This window comes from Polyodon spathula, unplaced genomic scaffold (assembly GCF_017654505.1).
Source record: "Polyodon spathula isolate WHYD16114869_AA unplaced genomic scaffold, ASM1765450v1 scaffolds_1575, whole genome shotgun sequence".
In the NCBI taxonomy this organism is placed as follows: domain Eukaryota; kingdom Metazoa; phylum Chordata; class Actinopteri; order Acipenseriformes; family Polyodontidae; genus Polyodon; species Polyodon spathula.
Genome location: NW_024473052.1, coordinates 20,001 through 43,882, shown reverse-complemented (window position 1 = coordinate 43,882; position 23,882 = coordinate 20,001). Strand labels below are relative to the sequence as shown.

Here is a 23,882-nt window from a genome sequence, read left to right as displayed (position 1 = left end):
ACACTTTCTAGTGTCAGTCACAGAGAGCAGGCAGCTGGTTGGTTAAGAAGCCACTGAAGGGGCGGGGACAATCCCACCCCCTTTAACAAGCCAGCTGCTTCCCCTATTGACTGACATGTGCTGCAGCCAGTAAGATGCTTGGAGCCAGAAGCCGCTGCTGAGGTGAGACGGCCGAGGAAGATTTCCTGGAGGATTTCACCTCGCACAGCACCAGACTCTTGAGATGTAAATCCATGTCTGGAACTTCGTGGCGTTTCTTTCTACAGCATGTAAGATGTACAGAGTGGAAGTGCAAAAACAGCCGAGATCTGGGAAAGCATTTCGAAGCCGAAGACGGCTGCGAAGGAGAGCGGAATCAGAATTAAAACTCCCGAGGGGGTCTGCAGGCAACATCACCTTGTGGGATTTCTGTACGAGACTACGAGAGGAGAGGCCAACCACTCCACCAGGAGAGAGAGAGACAGGCAAGAGACACGGGGACTGTGCGAGAGAGAAAGGGAGGGTTGACAGAGCAGGAGGAGGAGAGACAGACTGCCCACCACCAGTGAGAACAACAACCCCCGCTCACCCAGCGGCTGTGTAGTCTTACCACATATTCCATGCTGGAGCAGCACAGTGCAGCCTCCCTGGTCCTCTCACACACACCTGCGTTCAGTAAAAACACCAGCCATTACACAGGAGCGACCCCCGAGCCTCCACACCGCAACTATTACACAGGAGCGACCCCCGAGCCTCCACACTGCAACTATTACACAGGAGCGACCCCCGAGCCTCCACACTGCAACTATTACACAGGAGCGACCCCCGAGCCTCCACACTGCAACTATTACACAGGAGCGACCCCCGAGCCTCCACACCGCAACTATTACACAGGAGCGACCCCCGAGCCTCCACACCGCAACTATTACACAGGAGCGACCCCCGAGCCTCCACACATTACACAGGAGCGACCCCCGATTACACAGGAGCGACCCCCCCCGAGCCTCCACACCGCAACTATTACACAGGAGCGACCCCCGAGCCTCCACACCGCAACTATTACACAGGAGCGACCCCCGAGCCTCCACACCGCAACTATTACACAGGAGCGACCCCCGAGCCTCCACACCGCAACTATTACACAGGAGCGACCCCCGAGCCTCCACACCGCAACTATTACACAGGAGCGACCCCCGAGCCTCCACACCGCAACTATTACACAGGAGCGACCCCCGAGCCTCCACACCGCAACTATTACACAGGAGCGACCCCCGAGCCTCCACACCGCAACTATTACACAGGAGCGACCCCCGAGCCTCCACACCGCAACTATTACACAGGAGCCACCCCCGAGCCTCCACACCGCAACTATTACACAGGAGCGACCCCCGAGCCCCCACACCGCAACTATTACACAGGAGCGACCCCCGAGCCTCCACACCGCAACTATTACACAGGAGCGACCCCCGAGCCTCCACACCGCAACTATTACACAGGAGCGACCCCCGAGCCTCCACACCGCAACTATTACACAGGAGCGACCCCCGAGCCCCCACACCGCAACTATTACACAGGAGCGACCCCCGAGCCTCCACACCGCAACTATTACACAGGAGCGACCCCCGAGCCTCCACACCGCAACTATTACACAGGAGCGACCCCCGAGCCTCCACACCGCAACTATTACACAGGAGCGACCCCCGAGCCTCCACACCGCAACTATTACACAGGAGCGACCCCCGAGCCTCCACACCGCAACTATTACACAGGAGCGACCCCCGAGCCTCCACACCGCAACTATTACACAGGAGCGACCCCCGAGCCTCCACACCGCAACTATTACACAGGAGCGACCCCCGAGCCTCCACACCGCAACTATTACACAGGAGCGACCCCCGAGCCTCCACACCGCAACTATTACACAGGAGCGACCCCCGAGCCTCCACACCGCAACTATTACACAGGAGCGACCCCCGAGCCTCCACACCGCAACTATTACACAGGAGCGACCCCCGAGCCCCCACACCGCAACTATTACACAGGAGCGACCCCCGAGCCTCCACACCGCAACTATTACACAGGAGCGACCCCCGAGCCTCCACACCGCAACTATTACACAGGAGCGACCCCCGAGCCTCCACACCGCAACTATTACACAGGAGCGACCCCCGAGCCTCCACACCGCAACTATTACACAGGAGCGACCCCCGAGCCTCCACACCGCAACTATTACACAGGAGCGACCCCCGAGCCGTCACACTGCACACTTACCTATGCTTTACCAATCCTCTCTGTGCTTTACAATGCTTCCCTGTGCTTTACCAGACCTCGCTGTGCTTTACAATGCTTCCCTATGCTTTACCACACTTTGACTGTGTTTTATTACACTTTGCTGTGATTTTACTAAGGGACACTGATAAGGTGATCAGGGAGGGTCCTAATAAAGTGGCCGGGCAGTATCTGCTATTTGTCTCTGTCTCTTTCTGCACCTTGTGTTTTGAAGTCACAGGATACAGCAGACTCAGCGAGTGAACAGGCAGAGCAGACAGGCCGAGGCAGAGAGAGCTATGCGAAGAATTCCCTGCCAGGGACAGAGAATCCCGGCCAAATCTACAATCAGATAAACACATTATTACAGAAAACACCAAGCTGCATGAGCTGCTAACAAGGCAGCTAATCTACTCCGATAACACACACAGACACCAGCGCGCACACACAGGCACCAGCGCACACACACAGGGACCAGCACAGACACTGACACACGCACACAGAGACCAGCACACACACACACGCAGGCACCAGCACACACACACAGGCATCAGCACACACACAGACAGACAAACACACAAGCACACACACACACACACAGGGAAACACACAGGCACACACACAGGCACACGCAAAGTATCCAATAACCTAAACTACCTTTAGTGGCACAATCTTAGATCTCAAAACTGTTCTAAGTTTCTCGGTTCCTAATGTTTGCACTGAATTTGAATAAAAGGCTTTCAGTTTTCCAGCTCTGTGGTCTTGGAACACACTTCAGGAAGAGCTGAAAGGTGCTGTCCAGTCCAGACAAACCAGCGCAGCGAGACGGGTTTTTGTTCTGACCGGACCTGCTGGGATTAGCTTGACCGGGTTATTAAATTTATCATGTCAAAAAGGGTCTTTCCTGGTTAAATAAAATTTAAATAAAAACATTTAAAAAGAAAGAAAAATGAGGAAATGAAAACATTTAATAAAAAGCGTTCCTTTAAACATTCCCTGAAGCTCAATATTAACACTACATGCACAGTACAAGCATTTTGAATTCCTGTGCAACTGAATCGCTGTGACCTTTTTTTATTGAGAGCCCAACTCCTCTGAGCGAACGGACTCTGCTCTGACCAGCCCGACTCCTCTGAGCGATCGGACTCTGCTCTGACCAGCCCGACTCCTCTGAGCGAACGGACTCTGCTCTGACCAGCCCGACTCCTCTGAGCGAACGGACTCTGCTCTGACCAGCCCGACTCCTCTGAGCGAACGGACTCTGCTCTGACCAGCCCGACTCCTCTGAGCGAACGGACTCTGCTCTGACCAGCCCGACTCCTCTGAGCGAACGGACTCTGCTCTGACCAGCTGCTGCTGCTGCACCCAGTCCTGGGGTTCAGAGCTCCCCTCAATGAAATCTATTATTATTAATATTGCAATGATCAGGAGGCAGGAGTTTGAGCAGGGTTAGAAACTCACACTGCTGCTGCTGCTGCAGTCCTGGGGTTCAGAGCTCCCCTGAGCAAGTCTATTATTAAACTCACAGGAGCTTTGAGCAGGGTTAGAAACTCACACTAGCCCTGCTGCTGCTGCTGCTGCACCCAGTCCTGGGTACGATGCTGTCTGTAGCACGTTTTCCGCAAAAACATTCGCTCTTGGTACAGTTAAAAAAAAAAAATAAATAAATAAATTTAAAAACGCCAGTTTTATTTTGACGACTGTCTGTCTGTCTGTCTGTCTGTCTGTCTGTCTGCCTGCCTGTCCTGTCTGTCTGTCTGTCCATCTGTGTGTGTATCTCTGTCTGTCTGTCCATCTGTGTGTGTATCTCTGTCTGTCTGCCTGCCTGCCTGCCTGTCCATCTGTGTGTGTATCTCTCTGTCTGTCTGCCTGCCTGCCTGTCTGCTGTGTCTGTCCATCTGTGTGTGTATCTCTGTCTGCCTGCCTGCCTGTCCTGTCTGTCTGTCCATCTGTGAGTGTATCTCTCTGTCTGTCTGTCTCTCTCTCTCTCTCTCTGTCTGTCTGTCTGTCCGTCGGTCTCTCTCTGTGTCTGTCTGTCTGTCTGCCTGTCTGTCTCTCTGTCTGTCTGTGTCTGTCTCTGTCTGTCTGTCTGTCTGTCTGTCTGTCTGTCTGTCTGTCTGTCTGTCTGTCTGTCTCTCTCTCTGTCTGTCTGTCTGTCTGTCTGTCTGTCTGTCTGTCTGTCTGTCTGTCTGTCTGTCTGTCTGTCTGTCTGTCTGTCTGTCTGTCTCTCTGTGTGTCTGTCTGTCTGTCTGTCTCTCTCTGTGTCTGTCTGTCTGCCTGTCTGTCTGTCTGTCTCTCTGTCTGTCTGTCTGTCTGTCTGTCTGTCTGTCTCTCTCTGTGTCTGTCTGTCTCAATCCTGCCAGTCCACAGTGTAAAGCCCGGGTTTTGATCTCCTCTCTCGTTGTTTTCATGTTTAATCTCACATGGCCGGTTCGGTAAGCCGAGCCCGAGGTTTGGCTCGGCTGCGTGGAGTTCAGGGGAGGCTGCAGCTCCGGCTTTCTCATCTCCACCCTGTTATTTTCCGCGGACGCGTCCCCCGGCTGGCTTGTCCCCCCCCTTTCACGTTACACACGTCTCAACTCCTTACCGAAACAAAACGTCTCTCCTTCGACTCTCTCTGTCTCTCTCCGCTTCTCTGTCTCCACTCGCAGGCCGCGGGTTAAGAAGAAAAAAAAAAAAAAAAAAAAAAAGCTTCCCTTCGTGTTTTTGTATTTTCAGTTTGAACAAACCATCTCGGTTTGGACGGAGGCGCCCGACTCTAAACTAACAGCAAACTTGTTTTAAAAAAAAAAAAAAAAAAAAAAAGTTGCTTCTTCGACTTCGACTTTTTTTTTTTTTTTTCTCTGTCGCTCTCCACCGCAAAAGCGCGACTTCCGGGACAACAGGAAAGGCGTGACGTCACGCCCCGTCCCTGATAGCGTTCGAGAAGCTTTTAAGAGTTTATTAGTGACAGCGATGCAGATGCAATTGTGTGTGTGGCTGGATATTTCACATTTATTCACGTTAGACAGTGAAATGTTAGTTTGCGCAAACTTTTAATATATCAGAGTGTTATTGAAAACAAATGCACGTGTTATTAACCTTAGCAACTAATAATAATAATAATAATAACTTATTTGAATACATTGTGTCAAAGTTATACTGCATATCGGTTCATATTTCCTAAGCATTTACTGCGGAGTTTAGTTTAACTCGAAGGTGTTTAATACAGACACAGAGACACACACAATATATTCAAATATCTCTGTGTAAATTAAACAGTGTGGAGGGGGCAGCGTCACGGCAGGAAAGAGAGTCAGAGACTAAAAATAAAAGCTGCGGTTTATGAACGAATCAAACGTTGCACCCCCCCTGGGATAGCCCCCTCGCCAGCTGGTGTTCAGGAGGGGCTCGGTGGCAATCGGATCGCGTCGAGGGTGCTTTCTCTTAAACTTTGCCCTGTCTGTCCTGTATACAAAGAGACGGTACGCTGGGCTTGATCGGAGAAACCCAGCATGGGTCCTTAATTGTAAAAGACAGGCGAAACGTTCTCTTATTGCAGGACATGGCGCGGTTCAAACACCTGGGAGGCTTTGACATGGACTGAAGGCTGGAGGTGTTGACCTGACCCCCCCGTAATAAACCCTCCATCAACGGCGCTGGGGGTGCGGTAGCTTTGCATGGCTTTCAGCAGCCCCACTTTTTAAATGCTCTCCGGTGCAACTGCGCATCTAGGTTTGAGTTTGCCAACCTTTCTCTGCAGGAGAGCCAGGAGCGCGCTTTGCCTCTTAAAAAGCTAATAGGATGTGCAGTTAATTGGAATACCCTGCCCGCTGTTTAATTCTTAACGGTGCGTCTCAATCCCATTCCATCTGCGGGTTTTCCATTCCAAACGGACTTCTCAATGATTTCACTCAACCCTTAATTGAATTGATTATTAGACCTTTTTAATTGTTCTCCTCACGCTTGAGACTACATTTATCAGGTTATCTCAATGCGCATGCTTGTCATTTTTGGACTACAATCCACAGCGCTAAAGACTACATTTATCAGGATGTCTCACTGCGCATGCTCGTCATTTTTGGACTACATTCCACATCGCTAAAGATTACATTTATCAAGCTGTCTCACTGCGCATGCTCATCATTTTTGAACTACATTCCTCAGGCTCCAAAGAAGTTGCGGATTTCAAGATTTTATAATCAGACTCTCTTACGAGCTGAAAAACAATTAAGAAGGGCTAATGAAGCTCCTTGTTGGTTCGATTAAGGGTTTTAGCTCAGTAATGCGCAGGAAAGTGATTTTTATAATGCTGTGGGGTCGCGGCTGCTAGCAATAGGCAAGACGTCAGGGAGCATCCACCATGTTGGTAAAGGAAATGCCCCTCATGTCATGAATAAGTCTTGGGGAGGGGGGCGGGGGGGTGTCTAAAATTAAAAATTTTCCTTATGCAAATAAATAAATATATACATAAACTTCCCTCCAGTTTGCCTTGCGTAGAAACTGTTAGGATCTTTTGGTAACGGGTATCAATGGAGGCCCATGTGACCTCCGGGGGGGGGGGGGGGGGGGGGGGGGGGGGGGGGGGGGGGATTCCCCAAGCGCTTCCTTCGACCAATGACGTCGCGGATTCGGGTCACGGGGCGAGGAAGTCCCGCAGCTCCTGTCCAATCAGCAGGCTGGTCGATGTGTTTGAATTGCAGGGGCGCTGGAAGAGGACTAGAATATTTTCGCTGGTTTTCTCGGATCCCCCCCCCTGGGATAGTTATCTGCATAGTTTATAAACGATAGCGTGGGGATAAACACACACTGCAAGCCCGGTTTACTGTACTGCGATAATACTGTATTGATATTTTAATTATTTTTAATATATATTCCGCTAATAATGTCGCAGAAGCAAATTTACTACTCTGAAAAGTACGACGATGACCATTTTGAGTACAGGTACAGTACGCGTCATATTGCACGGCTGTCTCTCCCGTGTTGTGTGCGGTTTGACTGTGGTGTGAGTTTGCTTGGGACACGAGTGTTTTTTTTTTGCAGGGGATGCTGTGTTTTTGCAGGGATGACGTTGTGTTTCACTTCAGTGTAATTACGAGCAAGACATCTTGCAAAGCTTTAAAAAAAAAAAAAAAAATTGTACACTACAGCGAGTTAACCGAGACTGTGTAGTTTACCGCTTTGTGTTATCGGAGTCTACCTTGCATGTTTATTTATTTGTTTACCACAATTCAGCAAATGTGTGCGACTTTAACCATCGGGCATCGCATTGGTTTATCTTAAATTGTAAAGGGTTTTGTGGGTGAACTAGTCTTGTTTGTGCGGTCGCCAGTCACAGCACTGACAGCGTTAAATTTTCTGGCGTTAACGATCTTGTGTACCGGTTTCTGACAATGTACTGCTTTCTGACGCTACACCGGTACCTGACTACCTTGTATGACTTCTGAGCTAAATTATACTCTGCAGGGGTGGAAATGAGACCCTTTCAGCCATTGCTGGTTTTAAAATGAGCTTGATGAACCGCTATAGAGAGCAAGCTCAGTGTGTCTGATTTATTAAACTGATCGTGAAACCAGGAATGGATCAAACTGCTCTGCTCTTTTTGCAACACTGTTAACAGGGAAGGAAATAAGATTCCTATTGCACAGCAGTGTCACCCAGTCCAGGTTTTACTACCAGCTTGATCAGCCACAGTGTGTCTAGGCAACAAGCTCAGGTGTGTCTCATTAATCTCACAGAAAAACCAGGAGTGGATCAAACCGCTATGCAACGGGACTCTTATTCCTGTCCCTGCTTAAACTTGTGGTTGAATCAAGGTGCAGCTGGTCTCTGATCTGCATGGCCCTGCATTGGCGAGTCAGTGATGGTAACAGTGTCTTGTCTCGCTGTTCCTCAGGCATGTGATGCTGCCCAAAGACATTGCCAAGCTGGTCCCCAAGACGCACCTGATGAGCGAGACGGAGTGGCGCAATATTGGGGTGCAGCAGAGCCAGGGCTGGGTTCACTACATGATCCACAAGCCCGGTGAGTCTGGGGAGGGGGAGGGTGTCCTAATCCCTCGTTTCCACTGCCTGTCCCAGGTATAGCTGAGCTGGGAGAGGTGTGCTGGCCTGACCCAGGTATAGCTGAGCTGGGAGAGGTGTGGCTGGCTGTGTCCGCACTGCCTGGCCCAGGTATAGCTGAGCTGGGAGAGGTGTGGCTGGCTGTGTCCGCACTGCCTGGCCCAGGTATAGCTGAGCTGGGAGAGGTGTGGCTGGCTGTGTCCGCACTGCCTGTATAGCTGAGCTGGGAGAGGTGTGGCTGGCTGTGTCCGCACTGCCTGGCCCAGGTATAGCTGAGCTGGGAGAGGTGTGGCTGGCTGTGTCCGCACTGCCTGACCCAGGTATAGCTGAGCTGGGAGAGGTGTGGCTGGCTGTGTCCGCACTGCCTGGCCCAGGTATAGCTGAGCTGGGAGAGGTGTGGCTGGCTGTGTCCGCACTGCCTGGCCCAGGTATAGCTGAGCTGGGAGAGGTGTGGCTGGCTGTGTCTTTTTTGCCTGCTTCAGGTATAGCTGAGCTGGGAGAGGTGTTGCTGGCTGTGTCCGCACTGCCTGGCCCAGGTATAGCTGAGCTGGGAAAAATACAGCCCTCCCTGCTTTTTTTTCTGCCTCCCCTCTCCCCAGAGCCCCACTGTAGGGGGAAAAATACAGCTGCTCTTCCGACTCCCCAGCCTTGCCTAAGAAGACGATCGGCCTGTGAGACGGGACCGGGTCGAGCGCCCCCCGGTGGATCCCTGTTTCCACTGCACTGCTACATCCAGACCAGACAGGCTGCATCGCTCACTGCTGTCGCCAATCACAAAATGAACTCTTTTAAAAAAAAAAAAAAAAATTAATTCCCAGTTGTTTGGTAATTGCATGAACCCCTTTCAAGGTTAGAGCTCAACCAAATTAAACTGATTTGGAGAGAGAGAGAGAGAGAGAGGCCCTCAAACAAAACACAATTCATATTCCTGTCATAATGGCAATGATTCAAGGCTGCCCTGGACTGGAGGGAGCCCCCTTTCTCTTAGGGGGGTGAGGGAGGGAGGGAGCAGTTCAGTCTCCGTGCCTCAAGCCTGCCCTGGACTGGAGGGAGCCCCCTTTCTCTTAGGGGGGTGAGGGAGGGAGGGAGCAGTTCAGTCTCCGTGCCTCAAGCCTGCCCTGGACTGGAGGGAGCCCCCTTTCTCTTAGGGGGGTGAGGGAGGGAGGGAGCAGTTCAGTCTCCATGCCTCAAGCCTGCCCTGGACTGGAGGGAGCCCCCTTTCTCTTGGGGGGTGGGGGGAGCGCTTCAGTCTCTGCATCGAAACCTGGTTTTAAACTGGGAAGATGCGCTCTCAAATTCAGAATGAATCATTTAGTTAGTTGGTGAACTGTTGGAATCCTGTTGACTCAAATGAATATTATTTCCCATCATCCTCTCCAGTGCTTTCTCTGTGTCTGTGCGTGTGCGTGTGCGTGTGCGTGTGTGTGTGTGTGTGGTTTGTGTGTAAGTGACCACTACGTGAAAAAGAACCTTTTCAAATAAATTTCAAAATAAACTTTCTATAAAAAAACATCCCAAGTGGGTTTCTCCAGTACAGAAAAAAACACGTCACTATCTCAAGGAAACGAAATCCTGCATGCAAGCTTTTAAAAATAAAAATGAAAGCATCTTTTTTTTTTTTTTTTTTACGTGGTTATTCAAACCTTTGTCTGAGGTAACCTTTTCAATTTTATTTTTTTTATTTTTTAAGGGCCCAGGAAATATCTGTATTGTGAAACAATGCGATGTTCTTTACTGTAAATATTTTGCAAGGTTTGTAAGTTACAAGTATGCGTTGAATAAAAGTATATTTTTTTTTTTTCTTCTTTACAAAACATGTTTCTCTCTACAGCCCCCCCGTGTATTTTAATAAAATATGCAATCTGTAAACTGGTGGTATTTTATTTTAGGAGGGGTTTGCATTTATTCCCCGGTTTCTCATGCCCTGTTGAAATGGTTTTTTTTTCACTGACCCGGACCGCATTGACAGTGACACCGGCTCTGCGCTCTGATTGGGCGGCGTGCTCCCCGGAGGTTAGTGTGCGCCCCGGCCGGCGGTGTCGTTTTGCAGACAGCTCTGGTTATCAAAAACTAATTAATATCTCATTAACAATGCATTACATTTAAAAAAAAATAATAACTGCGCCGGGTATTTAATTACAATACACGGGAAAGCCAGCGAGAAACGAGAGCTGAGCGGCCCCAATACAAAGGTATAGTTGCTCTGCTCTATTGAATCACTGGGGTTTATTCTTTAAATACAAAGTCTGACGTGCGATTTTTTTTAACAGTTTCTATTGTCGCTTTATTATTATTATTATTATTATTATTATATTATTATTATTATTATTATTATTATTATTATTATTTGAATATGCAAAACCTTTCTTCTATTGAAATACGCTGACTGCTCCGTGTTTGCAAATCAGCTGCAGTGTTTCATTATATATATGCGTGTGCGTTAGTTGGTTAACTAGTTACACAGATAGATATTTTTGGGAACCCCGGCTGCATAATCTTTTAAAGACAGTTTGGGTTTTTTTTTTTTTTTAACTATAGATTGGGTTGCAATTCCTGGTTCTCCCAGCGTTTCTGCGATGCCCCGTGGATCGGACACGTCGTAGCCCCGGGCTCCCCCCAGCCAGCACCCCCCTCGCCGCGCTTGATGCACCGAATCGTCTGGCTGACCTGCAGGAGTCTCTCCCGACCGAGGAACCCCCGCGTCCTTCCCACCCGCGCCATGGCCGACAGCAACTGCACCGACACCGGGGAGCCACGGGGAGGCGCTCTCACCGCCGGCATCGTCATCATAGGCGATGAGATCCTGAAGGTGAGACGCCTAAAGCTGCCTGTCGGTGAATCGATTTTGCAGTTTTTTTTTTTCGTGGTTTACCTTTGGTGACGTGACTTATTTTGAGCCTGCTTCCTAATTAAAAGCTGTTGCATTAATTTCTTGGCTTTATTTATTCCGAACAGAAAGATGACATTAAGTGAGTTTAAGGAGACGCACCTGAGCTTGTTGCCTAGACACGCTGGGGCTAATCAAGCTGGTGGTAAAACCAGGACCGGGTGACACTGCTGTGCAATAGGAGGCCCACCCCTGCTCTGTTACAATAATGGATGTGTTCTCTGCTTTCTTACACGGTTGGATGTTTCCTGGATCTGCAGCAGTCTCTCACCCCCCTCCATCTCTCTCTCCAGGGCCACACCCAGGACACCAATTCCCTGTTCATGTGCCAGCGTCTGCGCTCGCTGGGGGTGTCCGTGCGCCATGTGTCGGTCGTGCCAGACGAGGCCGGGCTCATCGCGGAGGAGATCGCCAGCCTGGCGCCGCGCTACACCTACCTGCTGACCGCCGGGGGCATCGGCCCCACCCACGACGACGTCACCTTCGAGGGGGTGGCTCTGGCCTTCCGCGAGCCGCTGAGACCCAACCCCGAACTCGCCCGGCTGGTGGAGGCCCACTTCGGCACCTCGGACCCGGCCCGGCCCGAGATGAAGCTGGCTCTGGTGCCCGAGTCGTCGGTGCTGAACTACGGGACGGACCGAAGGAGCGGGGAGCCCCTGAGGTACCCCCTGGTGAGCGTGCGCAACGTCTACCTGTTCCCGGGAATCCCTGCCCTGCTGGAGGCGGCGCTGGACGGGCTGCAGCACCTGTTCGCCGACCCGCGCACCTCCTTCCACACGCGGCAGGTCTTCGTGGACGCGGACGAGTTCTCCATCGCGCCCGCGCTCGGCCGGGCCGACGCCCTCTTCCGCCACCACGTCAGCCTGGGCTCCTACCCCGACTGGCTCAGCAACTACCACCGCGTGAAGCTCACCCTGGACTCGGACTCCCTGCCCAGGCTCGAGGAGGCTCTGCGCTACCTGCTGGAGAGCCTGCCCCCAGGCAGCGTGGTGCCCCTGGTGCAGGACCCCGTGGCGCGGGCGGCGAAGGAGGTGTACCACCTGGCACACGCTGGTAACACCGCCTCGCTCTCTCTCTCTCTCTCTCTCTGTCCCGTTCTCTAGACAATGAACCAGCCCCCTTCTCAAAGTACACTGCTTTGGGATCCCCCTGGTAAAAGCACAGCACAGTGTAGTGAAGCACAGAGAAGATAATGAACCAGCCCCCTTCTCAAAGTGTACTGCTTTGGGATCCCCCTGGTAAAAGCACAGCACAGTGTAGTGAAGCACAGAGAAGATAATGAACCAGCCCCCTTCTCAAAGTGTACTGCTTTGGGATCCCCCTGGTAAAAGCACAGCACAGTGTAGTGAAGCACAGAGAGCATAATGAACCAGCCCTCTTCTCAGAGGGTGAAAGCAGGTGAGCTCTGACCGGCTCTCGTGTTGCAGGATCTCCGCTCGGTCTGAAGGTGGCGTCAGCGCTGCGGACGATTGAAGAGGCTCTGAACCAGTTCAGCGTGTCTGAGATCTGCGTGGGGTTCAACGGGGGTAAAGACTGCACCGCCCTGCTGCACCTGTACCATGCAGCCCTGCAGAGGTGAGCGCGGTGTGGGAGAGACAGTGTGTGTGTGTGTCTCAGTGTGTCTGTGTGTGTGCGTGCGTGTCTCAGTGTGGGCTTACAAAGGTAAAAAAAAGAAAAAACATAACAGCAAAACTACATCCTACAGTGAACTCTGATAGTGAAGCATGGCTTGGATCAGCTACACAGGTGTCTATTATACTGACGTGAACTGTTTATACAAAATACAGAATCCCTAACCCTCCCTTCCCTCCCCTCCTCTCCTCTCTTTCCTCCTCCCTCCTCTCCTCCCTCCTCTTCTCCCTCTCTCTCTCCCCTCCTCTCTTTCCTCTCTCCCTCCCTCCTCCTCCCTCCCCTCCTCTCTGCGTGCTTCAGGAGGGCCCCGGAAGCGAAGGAGAAGCTGCAGGCTCTGTACATCCGAACTGTCTCTCCCTTCCCAGAGATGGAGCGCTTCATACAGGACACCATCAAGAGGTGAGGCTGGGGAGAGAGGGGGAAAGGGGACAGGAGGGGACTGCATGTTTTAGTGCTCCTGCCGTTGCCCTGTTTGCATTCCACGTTCAAATCCGTCTGCATCCTCTGTCGATCTACGGAGCAGTTAATCGCGTGATAGTTCTCCCTGTTCAGTGAGTTTTCTCTTGATCACTCCCCCTCTCAGGTACGATCTGCAGATCTACACGGTGCAGGGCAGCATTCGAGAAGCGCTCGGAGACTTGCAATCCCAGCATCCTCAGCTGCAGGCCGTGCTCATGGGGACGCGGAACACCGACCCCTCCTCGCGACCTCTGACCCCGCTGTGCCCGACTGACCCCGGCTGGCCAAAGTACATGAGAGTCAACCCACTGCTGGTAAAGCAACACGCCAACCCTCACCCACCCTGCCCAACCCTCACCCCCACCCAGCCCACAGTCCGTTTGAGAGGTTTCCATAGCAAGGCTTAACACTTTGCAGCCCATTTATTCAGAGCTTGTCAGGTCCAGTTTAATTTACACGTGCTGTTTAAAATATTTTCAGAGTAAAACGGGTTTAAAAGGCGCTGAATCGCAAAAGGACACTCAGTACTGCGTCTCCAGCCAAGCCCCACCTTGTGTGTTTAAGTGTTAGGAAGCAGCTTCATTAATTACAATTCAATTAACTTCGGTTGAATGTTAAAAGTTGTCTCTCTCTCTCTCCCTCTCTCTCTCTCCCCCCCTCTCTCTCTCTGTCTCTCTTCTCTCCTCAGGACTGGTCCTATCATGATATCTGGGAGTTCCTGCGGACGCTCTACGTCCCGTACTGTATCCTGTACGACAAGTTAAGAACGGACCCCGCTGGCTTACGTCCTGTACTGTATCCTGTACGACAGAGAAGAGAATGAACCAGACCCCTTCGCTGGCTTACAAAACTGCTTGGGTATCCCTCTGGGAAAAGCACAGAGAAGAGAATGAACCAGCCCCCTTCTCAAAGTGTACTGCTTTGGGATCCCCCTGGTAAAAGCACAGCACAGTGTAGTGAAGCACAGAGAAGATAATGAACCAGCCCCCTTCTCAAAGTGTACTGCTTTGGGACCCCCCTGGTAAAAGCACAGCACAGTGTAGTGAAGCACAGAGAAGATAATGAACCAGCCCCCTTCTCAAAGTGTACTGCTTTGGGACCCCCCTGGTAAAAGCACAGCACAGTGTAGTGAAGCACAGAGAAGATAATGAACCAGCCCCCTTCTCAAAGTGTACTGCAGTATGCTGTAATCAAACCTATTTTCTCTCCAGCTACACCTCGCTGGGCAGCACAGACAACACCTCCAAGAATCCTGCGCTGCGATTTGTTGACGAGAGGGGCGTGGTCAAGTACAGACCCGCCTACAAGCTGGAGAACGAGGAAGACGAGCGCAACTCCAGGAAGTGACGTCACCCCACTTCCTCCCTCCCCTCCCCTCCCCTCCCCCCCTTTGATCGTGGCATCACATAACCTTTGTACGTCCTCACTCGGCTAGGACGGGTCGCGAGGAGGGGTGACTTCTGTCTGGTGCCCTCGGACGAACCACTTCGGTCACACTCACGGGACCACAACGAAGACAGCCTCTCACTCGCCTTTAGTTGCACGTCCTCCTTCACTTCTTACCCGGTGTTGTGGTGCGAGACGGAGTGCAAGCGTGCAAATCAAACGTGAGTGAGTGAAGAAATGAGTGTGGAGTGGGTGTGAGTGCGTGGCACTGAGTGTGGGGTGAGTGAGTGCAAGCGTGATACTGAGTGTGGAGTGAGTTGTGTGGCACTGAGTGTGGGGTGAGTGAGTGCCGGTGTGCTGGAGTGGATGCTGTTGAGGTTTGAAGTGATTAAAAATGATTTTAATTAAAAAAACAAAAAACAAATAAATGTGGACTGGAATGCTTTTATTTTTTCTTTTGTTTTGTGGATTGGTAGAGTTAATTTAGTAGGTGGAGCCAGTGAACGTGGTGCTTTGGCACAGGGTCTAATTCAGGGTCTAAAAAAATCCATTACAGGATTTTGTTCCAACCGGCTCATTCAGCATGGAATGGAACGGCGGTGCCCGGGTCAATTCAACAGTGGACGATCTGGTTGGAACAAAGACCCGCAATGGAATATATTGGCGTTGCCTACCCCTGGATTGGAGTATCCAGCTTTAGTCTCTCTGATAGTTACTCTAATAAACGAAACCACCAACTCGCTATTCCCATGATTAGCAGCGAGCGCATACAGATCTCTCTCATCTGCAAACAACGCGGCGCTTTCTCAATAAAGGGCGGGTTAGTTTTTATGATTTTATGACAATACTGGCGATACTATTACGAGTTTCACTGTGCGCTTTGTCGGGGGAAGTGCTCCACGTTACAATGTATTTTATGAAAGTAAAACACCCAAAGCAAACATAATGACTTTAATAACTTTTTAAATTGATTTTACTTCTCTGCATTTTCCCCGCTACTTATTTATTTATATATTTTTGATCTAGTAGAAGTTTCAATAAAGTTCAGTTTGGAGTTGTGTTGTGTCGTTCAAACAACTACAACCCCCAGCCTGCCTTGCGTTTCTCCAGTGTTCCGCACATTCCAAACAGGGGGGAGGGAACGCGGCGCTCATACTTTCGGTCTAATTCAGCACCATCGACTTTTAAAGCCATGTTCGGAGAGTCTTTACAAACGTGAGACAATAAGATTTAAATTTTAGTTAAAAAAAACAACAAAAAACTTACCGGCTTTTTGTTTACAATTAAACCTAAAACCGAACCACCCCCCATTGTGCACGTCAGTCGCCCTCGAATGTTCCACTCTTACCAGACACCAGGGGGGTGAATGCTATTGTCCGAAACAACACGATAATAAACACACGGCCAGTGAACGCGAATTCACATCGCACGCCTGTATTTGGTAAATTTCACGGTCGGGGCAGTGTTAGCAAAATGTTCTGTGCTTTACCAGCGCCCTCGCAAAATAGATATCTCGACCCCCCCCCCCCCCGCCGTGTATAGGCAACACGCTGGCTGCCCGTGTGCGCGTCACCGCGGAGAGGCTCCTCGTTGTGTCGGTGGCGAGCGGGCTGGCTCCGTGCAGCACTGTTATTAAATAATCATATATTTTCATGGTTTTATTATAATTATTTCGTTTGCTCCAGAGATCAGGAGCAAAAATATATATAAAACGCGGTGGCATGCGCTGAAGGGACCGTGCATGTGTCCGCTGCAGCGAAACCCGCCCGCTTAACCGACTCTAAGACCTCTGAGATACAGCGAGATCGCACCGGCGAGCCTCCGGTTTTGCACCCGCGGTTACCGGCCGAGCCTCCTCCTGCACGGCAGACCCGGGCATCCCCGGGCAACCCCGCTGCCCGCCGGGTCATCCGAGCCACGGTTACGCCCGGCTGACCCGAAGCCCCTCGGTTCGTTGTTCGGGATTCCCCCGGTGAATATATAAGTCTTTTTTATTTTTATTTTATTTTTTTTTTCCCTCGGTAAGAAGATGCGAGCCCTGAACCGATCCTGATGGCGGCCGATCCAGGAAAGCTGCAGTCGGCAACGGGGCAGAGTAAGCGAGCAAAAGCAGGTACGAGATAATGTAGAGCGGTCTAATAGCGCGGCTCGACTGTGTGTGTGTATATATATCCCATTGCATTATAGAATATGCACTTACTGTAATCTACACTCTTTTAAAATATTGTTTTTGCATTGCAACCCTCAGATAAAGGCGTCTGCCTAATAATAATAATAATAATAATAATATGCATGAATGCCCGAGACTGACGGCGCTTTTAACAGGAGTTGTTGGTATGCATGGAATATCATGCAAAGAGCCGTGCTATAACTCCCAGTTATATTCACCCTCTTGTGCGGTGCTTGTGTCTCAGAGCTCCCTGTGCTGTATGTGGCGCAGCCTGGGTTGTAGAATTCGTCATTTTTCCATAGCAACAAGCCTAACTCTTATTCTCTAGAGCTTTCGCTTCTATATAGCGCCTTTCATAGTGCACCGTGTATGTGTGGAGGCGCGGTGTACAGTCCCAGGGCTTCAAATGAAATGCTAGCATTTTGCTAAAAGGAAAACCAAATTAAAAACAACAAAAAAAAAACAATAATAATTAAAATAACTGAACGCTTTCAAGCTTGAGTCCTGCTTTCTTAATTGCGTTTTTAGGAGGGATACGAAACAGGTTTGAAAGCTGCCCAGTGCAGATTGAACTCTCCTCTCCTCTCTCTCTCTCTCTCCTCTCCTCTCCTCTCTCTCTCTCTCCTCTCCTCTCCTCTCCTCTCTCATCTCCCTCTCTCCGCAGGTCTGCAGATGAAGAGTCCGGAGAAGAAGAAGAGGAAGTCTAATGCGCAGGTAAATGAAGAGTCACGAGTGAAGCATTATCGTCCGGGATCAGACTCCCGTTTCATAGCTGGCTGATCCGATCCAGGTTTTACTGTGAGTGTAATCAGACACACCTGAGCTTGTAACTCACTCACGGGGCTGATCAAGCTGGTAATAAAACCTGGACTGGGTGAAACCGCTATGCAGTAGGAGTCTCATTTCCACCAGCAGTTTTGAGCATTTAGGAATCAAACAGTAGGTAGGATTTTCCGCTTCTCTTTAAAATGTTGACCAATCCGATAAGCCAGAACTAGGAAGCGCTGCCGAGGGAAAGGGAAGAAAGCATCTCGTGAGATTATAATCGAAAAGTTTATGAGCGAGAGGAGTCTGTTCGGCCCAGTCCGCGCTCGCCCGGTTCTGGCCAGCTGACTGATCTCGGAACCAGGATCTTAAAAGGTCCCTGTGATGGCACGGCAGGGTAACCCTTGGTGACGGATTCCCTCGCCGCTCTCTGTGATATAAGCGGAAGGAACAGTGCTAATGTTGCAAATAAGAGGTGAACATGAATTTACAAATAAGTAAAAAAAAACATATCTAACCCCCCCCCCCCCCCCCCCCCCCCCCCCCCTCTCTCTACTCCAGAGCGCTGCATTCTCCCACCTCTCAGAGTTCGCTCCCCCCCCCACTCCTATGCTGGATCACCTGGTTGCCTCAAACCCCTTCGAGGATGACTTCGGCCCTCCAGCCCGCGGGGGCGGGATACCCCAGCCCGGCCCCCCAAACCAGGGGGGCCCGTTCATGCACAGCCCTGGCTCCGGAGGGCCGGGGGGTTACGGGGGAGGGATGAGGATGCCCGGCGGTCCTGGGGGGCTGCCCTTCGGCGGGGGTCCGCAGCAGCAGATGAGGAGACCCCCTTTCCCTCCGCATCACCAGATGGGACCTGGGGGGTTCAATTTGGGGTTTGGGCAGCCTGGAGGGGGAGGAGGAGGAGGAGGAGGAGGAGGAGGGGGCGGATTCCCCCCTGGGTTTAACATGCCCCCCAACTTTAGCCCCCCGGGCCCCATGCACCCCGGGCCGATGCACCCCATGCTGTCTCCAGGACTGGGAGGAGGGGGGCACCCCAGGTTTGGGCCCCCCCAGCCAGGGGTGATGGGACAGGGGGGGCACCCTTTCAACAGCCCCCCGGGATCCAGACAGCCCCCGAACGCCATGGGGAACATGGGCAGCTTGGCAGGCATGGGGAGTATGGGGGGAGGAGGGGGGAACCTCAATAACATGAACAGCACCGGCAGCCTGCCGCACCCTTTCTCCAATCCCGACGCCCCCTATCCTGGACCGGGCACCCCTGGGGGAGAAGGCAGAGGAGTCGGGGGAGAGGACCCCAAAAATTTCCACAACGCTCCCCAACAGCAGCAGTCCAGCCACCCAGCCCCTCCGCCACCCCCACCCCCTCCTCCCGCCAGCGCTCTGGGTGGAAGCTTTCCCAGTCACCAAGGACTTCATCCGGACCAGCCCCCTCCCAACGCCTCTCCGCCTGGCTCGGGATCCGTCCCCGGGCCTGTGAACGGGAGCCAACCCCCCCAACAGCCAGCCGCGCCGCAGCTGCACCAGCCCCCCACCCTCGGCTCTCAGCAGCCGCACACCCCAGGAGGAGGGGGGGCGTTCAGCCAGCACAACAGCGGTGGAAACGCAGCCTCGAAACCTGCATCCTCTTCAGCTCCTCCTCCTTCAACGACTTCCGCGTCCTCCTCTGCTGGGGCTACGAGCCAGCAGGACCAGCCCCCCCAGCTTCCAGCCCCCCCTCCCCAGGGGAGCCGCTCCAAGCCGGGGGCCCCAGCGGAGTGCCCCTGTGGCTTCTGCCTGTCGGAGGTTCACGACGACCAGGACGCCATCCTGTGCGAGGCTTCGTGCCAGAAGTGGTTCCACCGGGAGTGCACGGGCATGACGGAGCCCGCGTACGGGCTGCTGACCAGGGAGAGCGCCGCTGTGTGGGCCTGCGACTTCTGCCTCAAGAGCAAGGAGATCCAGTCCGTGTACGTGAGGGAGGCCGTGGGCCAGCTGGTGGCAGCGAACGAGGGCTGAGCCCGCTGGGCAGTCTGGTCCATCCCTGGTTATACTCCGAGTTTAATCAGACATGCCTGAGGTGTTGCCTACACACCCATCAAGATCCTGTTAAATAAAACTCCGGGTGCAACTGCTAAGCCAGGGATGAGAATAAGACTCCCGCTGCATAGCAGTCTGATCCATTCCTGGTTTTCACTTCATCAGACACACCTGAGCTTGTTACCCAGACACACTGGGGGCTGATCAGGCTGGTAGTAAAACCTGGACTGGGTGACACTGCTGTGCAACAGGACCGTTGACATTCTCAGGAGTTCAGATAAGGTTTAATGTCGTCAGCAAGAACTGCGTTCCTGGAAAATGTTTTGTCGAGAGACAGAATAACGAACCACGACCAGCCTTTTCAGTTTTTGAAAACTTTTTTTTTTTTAAAAATTAAAAACAAGGAAGTGTTTGCTTTTTTGTTTGTTGTTTCTTTATTAGTTTCAGTTCCAATGCTGCTGTGTTTAACTGCAGTTGCAGGTAATGCTGCACGAGTTACACTCAAAAGTTACAAACAGCTGCCCACGTCAGCATGCTTGCTGTGTGTACTGTAAATAACCCAAGTGATAGTTGCAGCTACAAATACAGAAATGCACTGTACAACTTTGAATTTTCTCAAAATGAGGTCAAAACACAAGACTAGCGATCGCATGACAAATCTGGAACTGAAGTCGTGCGAGTTTGGACAGCAGAGACTTTATAATCGCTGTTCATTCGGAATTCCATGGTTCCCATAGCGACTGACCCCAGGTGCCGCCAGTGTTGTAAGGGTTTGGCTCTGATCTACAGCGGCTTTTTGTGTTTTCAATGGTGATTAAAATGGCCATTCCTCCTCCCCCTCTATCCTCAAACTGCCGCGAGCCATTGCCAAACAGGACTGCAAACGAAGCCTCCCTCCTAGTCTACTGCCTGAACTGCGCTCCGTAGAGAGAGAGAGAGAGAGAGCAGGGTTTGAACCCGCAGCCAGCGGGACCCCCCAGATGCTGGATCAGGTGTTGAATATTGACGCTCGACAGACCTCGGATGGATGTGAGCCGAGACGACTTCGAGGCTGGACTGGATCCCTCGTTGCTGTGCTGTGGAGGGGTACCGAGCTGTGAATACAAACCGAGGGAAATTCTCACAGCGCTTGTGGGACTGTTAGCTTTTACTCGGTGCTTGTTTTATACAGAAGAGAAAACGGCAAATTTTATTCTGTGTTTCCAATTCTGTTTTTTTGTACAAAAAAATTAATAAATCAAAGTGAATGGCTTTTTCTTTTGTATTTATCTGGTCTCTGTGGCCGAATGTGTAGCGTCACCCTGCAGAGTTAACTGATTGTGCTTCACAAAGACGAATGAAACCTGCTGAATTACAATACAGTCTAGTGTAGAGAACTCAGTGCTGTACTGGGGATCTGAGAGCAGCTAATTCAATACAGTCTAGTGTAGAGAACTCAGTGCTGTACTGGGGATCTGAGAGCAGCTAATTCAATACAGTCTAGTGTAGAGAACTCAGTGCTGTACTGGGGATCTGAGAGCAGCTAATTCAATACAGTCTAGTGTAGAGAACTCAGTGCTGTACTGGGGATCTGAGAGCAGCTAATTCAATACAGTCTAGTGTAGAGAACTCAGTGCTGTACTGGGGATCTGAGAGCAGCTAATTCAATACAGTCTAGTGTAGAGAACTCAGTGCTGTACTGGGGATCTGAGAGCAGCTAATTCAATACAGTCTAGTGTAGAGAACTCAGTGCTGTACTGGGGATCTGAGAGCAGCTAATTCAATACAGTCTAGTGTAGAGAACTCAGTGCTGTACTGGGGATCTGAGAGCAGCTAATTCAATACAGTCTAGTGTAGAGAACTCAGTGCTGTACTGGGGATCTGAGAGCAGCTAATTCAATACAGTCTAGTGTAGAGAACTCAGTGCTGTACTGGGGATCTGAGAGCAGCTAATTCAATACAGTCTAGTGTAGAGAACTCAGTGCTGTACTGGGGATCTGAGAGCAGCTAATTCAATACAGTCTAGTGTAGAGAACTCAGTGCTGTACTGGGGATCTGAGAGCAGCTAATTCAATACAGTCTAGTGTAGAGAACTCAGTGCTGTACTGGGGATCTGAGAGCAGCTAATTCAATACAGTCTAGTGTAGAGAACTCAGTGCTGTACTGGGGATCTGAGAGCAGCTAATTCAATACAGTCTAGTGTAGAGAACTCAGTGCTGTACTGGGGATCTGAGAGCAGCTAATTCAATACAGTCTAGTGTAGAGAACTCAGTGCTGTACTGGGGATCTGAGAGCAGCTAATTCAATACAGTCTAGTGTAGAGAACTCAGTGCTGTACTGGGGATCTGAGAGCAGCTAATTCAATACAGTCTAGTGTAGAGAACTCAGTGCTGTACTGGGGATCTGAGAGCAGCTAATTCAATACAGTCTAGTGTAGAGAACTCAGTGCTGTACTGGGGATCTGAGAGCAGCTAATTCAATACAGTCTAGTGTAGAGAACTCAGTGCTGTACTGGGGATCTGAGAGCAGCTAATTCAATACAGTCTAGTGTAGAGAACTCAGTGCTGTACTGGGGATCTGAGAGCAGCTAATTCAATACAGTCTAGTGCAGAGAACTCAGTGCTGTACTGGGGATCTGAGAGCAGCTAATTCAATACAGTCTAGTGTAGAGAACTCAGTGCTGTACTGGGGATCTGAGAGCAGCTAATTCAATACAGTCTAGTGTAGAGAACTCAGTGCTGTACTGGGGATCTGAGAGCAGCTAATTCAATACAGTCTAGTGTAGAGAACTCAGTGCTGTACTGGGGATCTGAGAGCAGCTAATTCAATACAGTCTAGTGTAGAGAACTCAGTGCTGTACTGGGGATCTGAGAGCAGCTAATTCAATACAGTCTAGTGTAGAGAGCTCAGCGCTGTACTGGGGATCTGAGAGCAGCTAATTCAGTATTTCCCGGTGCTGTATCCTATTGTATCCTCAGCCTTGTCATTTTGTGAATAGGGGAGTAGCTGAGCTGTAACAAATTCTGTATTTGAATATTTTCCAAGGCAACGCTGACTCACGCTTCTGAAAATAGAGGCGAGCAATGTAAACAGCAGGATCTGCTGCTGCTGCCCTCCTCCTGCCTGTCACCCCCCAGCGGGGTTAACCTCTTAACTGCTGGACAGCACTGGATAGGGAATTAACATACATCTATTTATCAATGCGCCTTTTAAATTCACTTTGTTTTGTTGTAATAAGTAAAATACAATATACTAAATAGAGGTTGTTTATTTCACTATCGTCCTCGCCATTTATCCCTAGAACATCATTTTAAAGACTAAGTTCAGTTTATTATTATTATTATTATTATTATTATTATTATTATTATTATTATTATTATTATTATTATTTATTTATTGTTTTTTAAATCTCTGGTTTCGGCCTCAACAGTTGAAATAATACGAACTATTATTAAAGCTGTCAAGAATCCGGACAGCTGTCAGTCACAGCTGCTGCTGTCCGTCACGGCGGCTGCGGAGGCGGGACTGGCTCAGGAGCGCTGTGCCATTGGACAAGGTCTACTGCCTGTCAAGTGAGGCTGAATCCCCCCCCCTTGCTAAAATAAACAGGGTGCGAGTCGATTGAAATAGAAATTCACAAGCAGCTGCAACACGAGCGGTAAGGCACCCATGCTAATATTATTGCTATGTCACTGCAGCGTGAGTTTGGTTATTTCCCATTTATATAGTGAACGTGGCTGTATTTTTAACTGTTATTGAATGTCCACAACTTTGTATTGTGTTCATTTTTGCGCACAACGCGGAAACAACGCGCTCGGCTTATTGCGTTTTAATGAAGTTACCGGATGGCTGTTATTTTTAGGGACGTGTTTCATTTTGCTTTCTGTTTCAAACCGATCTACCGATACAAGGTCAACGACAAAAGAAATGCATGTACATATTATTATTATTATTATTATTATTATTATTATTATTATTATTATTATTATTATTATTATTATTATTATTATTATTATTATTGGGTCAAACTACTAATGATAACAATAAAGATACATACGCATGTTCCAAAATAAATGACTGATTGCGCGCACACACACACACGCACACGCACACGCACACGCACACACACCCACACCCACACGCACACGCACACGCACACACACACACACACACGTCCTATACCTGTGGGGTCTTCTCATTGACTCTCACTATACTGTTATTCACTATTTCAAACTCCAGTCGGACAAAACTCCACACAGGGTGAAAAAGTCGACAACAAACTCAATATTGTGGC

At 50.4% G+C, this 23,882-nt stretch overlaps 5 protein-coding genes across 10 annotated transcripts in view; all 5 read left to right on the top strand.

The window, feature by feature from the left end:
- Window positions 1–599: 599 nt before the first annotated feature.
- On the top strand, window positions 600–2,603 carry LOC121309905 (extensin-3-like). Its single transcript, XM_041243082.1, has 3 exons — window positions 600–897; window positions 945–2,232; window positions 2,483–2,603. The coding sequence occupies exons 1-3, from the start codon at window positions 600–602 to the stop codon at window positions 2,601–2,603; spliced, it is 1,707 nt and encodes a 568-aa protein (XP_041099016.1).
- A 4,214-nt stretch (window positions 2,604–6,817) lies between these two features.
- Window positions 6,818–8,743, top strand: LOC121309907 (cyclin-dependent kinases regulatory subunit 1-like). 2 transcript variants are annotated; one of them, XR_005948713.1, is made up of 4 exons: window positions 6,818–7,170; window positions 8,123–8,306; window positions 8,346–8,473; window positions 8,521–8,743. XR_005948713.1 is itself a non-coding variant. In XM_041243085.1 (3 exons), the coding sequence occupies exons 1-3, from the start codon at window positions 7,112–7,114 to the stop codon at window positions 8,349–8,351; spliced, it is 249 nt and encodes an 82-aa protein (XP_041099019.1). In that variant the 5' UTR covers window positions 6,818–7,111; the 3' UTR covers window positions 8,352–8,492. The 2 variants fall into 2 exon arrangements, 1 of the variants encoding a protein (XP_041099019.1); XM_041243085.1 differs by lacking the exon at window positions 8,521–8,743 and having other exon boundaries at window positions 8,346–8,492.
- Window positions 8,744–10,179: 1,436 nt separating this feature from the next.
- Window positions 10,180–14,649, top strand: flad1 (flavin adenine dinucleotide synthetase 1). Its single transcript, XM_041243086.1, has 8 exons — window positions 10,180–10,480; window positions 10,827–11,097; window positions 11,469–12,228; window positions 12,603–12,750; window positions 13,108–13,206; window positions 13,391–13,580; window positions 13,955–14,026; window positions 14,476–14,649. Exons 2-8 carry the CDS (start codon window positions 10,933–10,935, stop codon window positions 14,611–14,613), a joined length of 1,572 nt encoding a protein of 523 aa, XP_041099020.1. The 5' UTR covers window positions 10,180–10,480; window positions 10,827–10,932; the 3' UTR covers window positions 14,614–14,649.
- A 1,567-nt stretch (window positions 14,650–16,216) lies between these two features.
- Window positions 16,217–20,856, top strand: pygo2 (pygopus homolog 2 (Drosophila)). The gene is made up of 3 exons (XM_041243083.1): window positions 16,217–16,765; window positions 17,487–17,536; window positions 18,149–20,856. The coding sequence occupies exons 1-3, from the start codon at window positions 16,705–16,707 to the stop codon at window positions 19,586–19,588; spliced, it is 1,551 nt and encodes a 516-aa protein (XP_041099017.1). The 5' UTR covers window positions 16,217–16,704; the 3' UTR covers window positions 19,589–20,856.
- A 2,286-nt stretch (window positions 20,857–23,142) lies between these two features.
- The window catches only part of pbxip1b (pre-B-cell leukemia homeobox interacting protein 1b), an 11,291-nt gene continuing 10,551 nt past the window's right edge, over window positions 23,143–23,882 (top strand). For 4 of the 5 annotated variants that reach the window (XM_041243076.1, XM_041243080.1, XM_041243079.1 and 1 more), the window contains exon 1: window positions 23,144–23,246. The gene's annotated coding sequence lies outside the window, so the exon portion shown is untranslated. Of the gene's footprint in view, window positions 23,247–23,882 lie in introns of all 5 variants that reach the window. The other variant, XM_041243081.1, reaches the window with a different exon arrangement.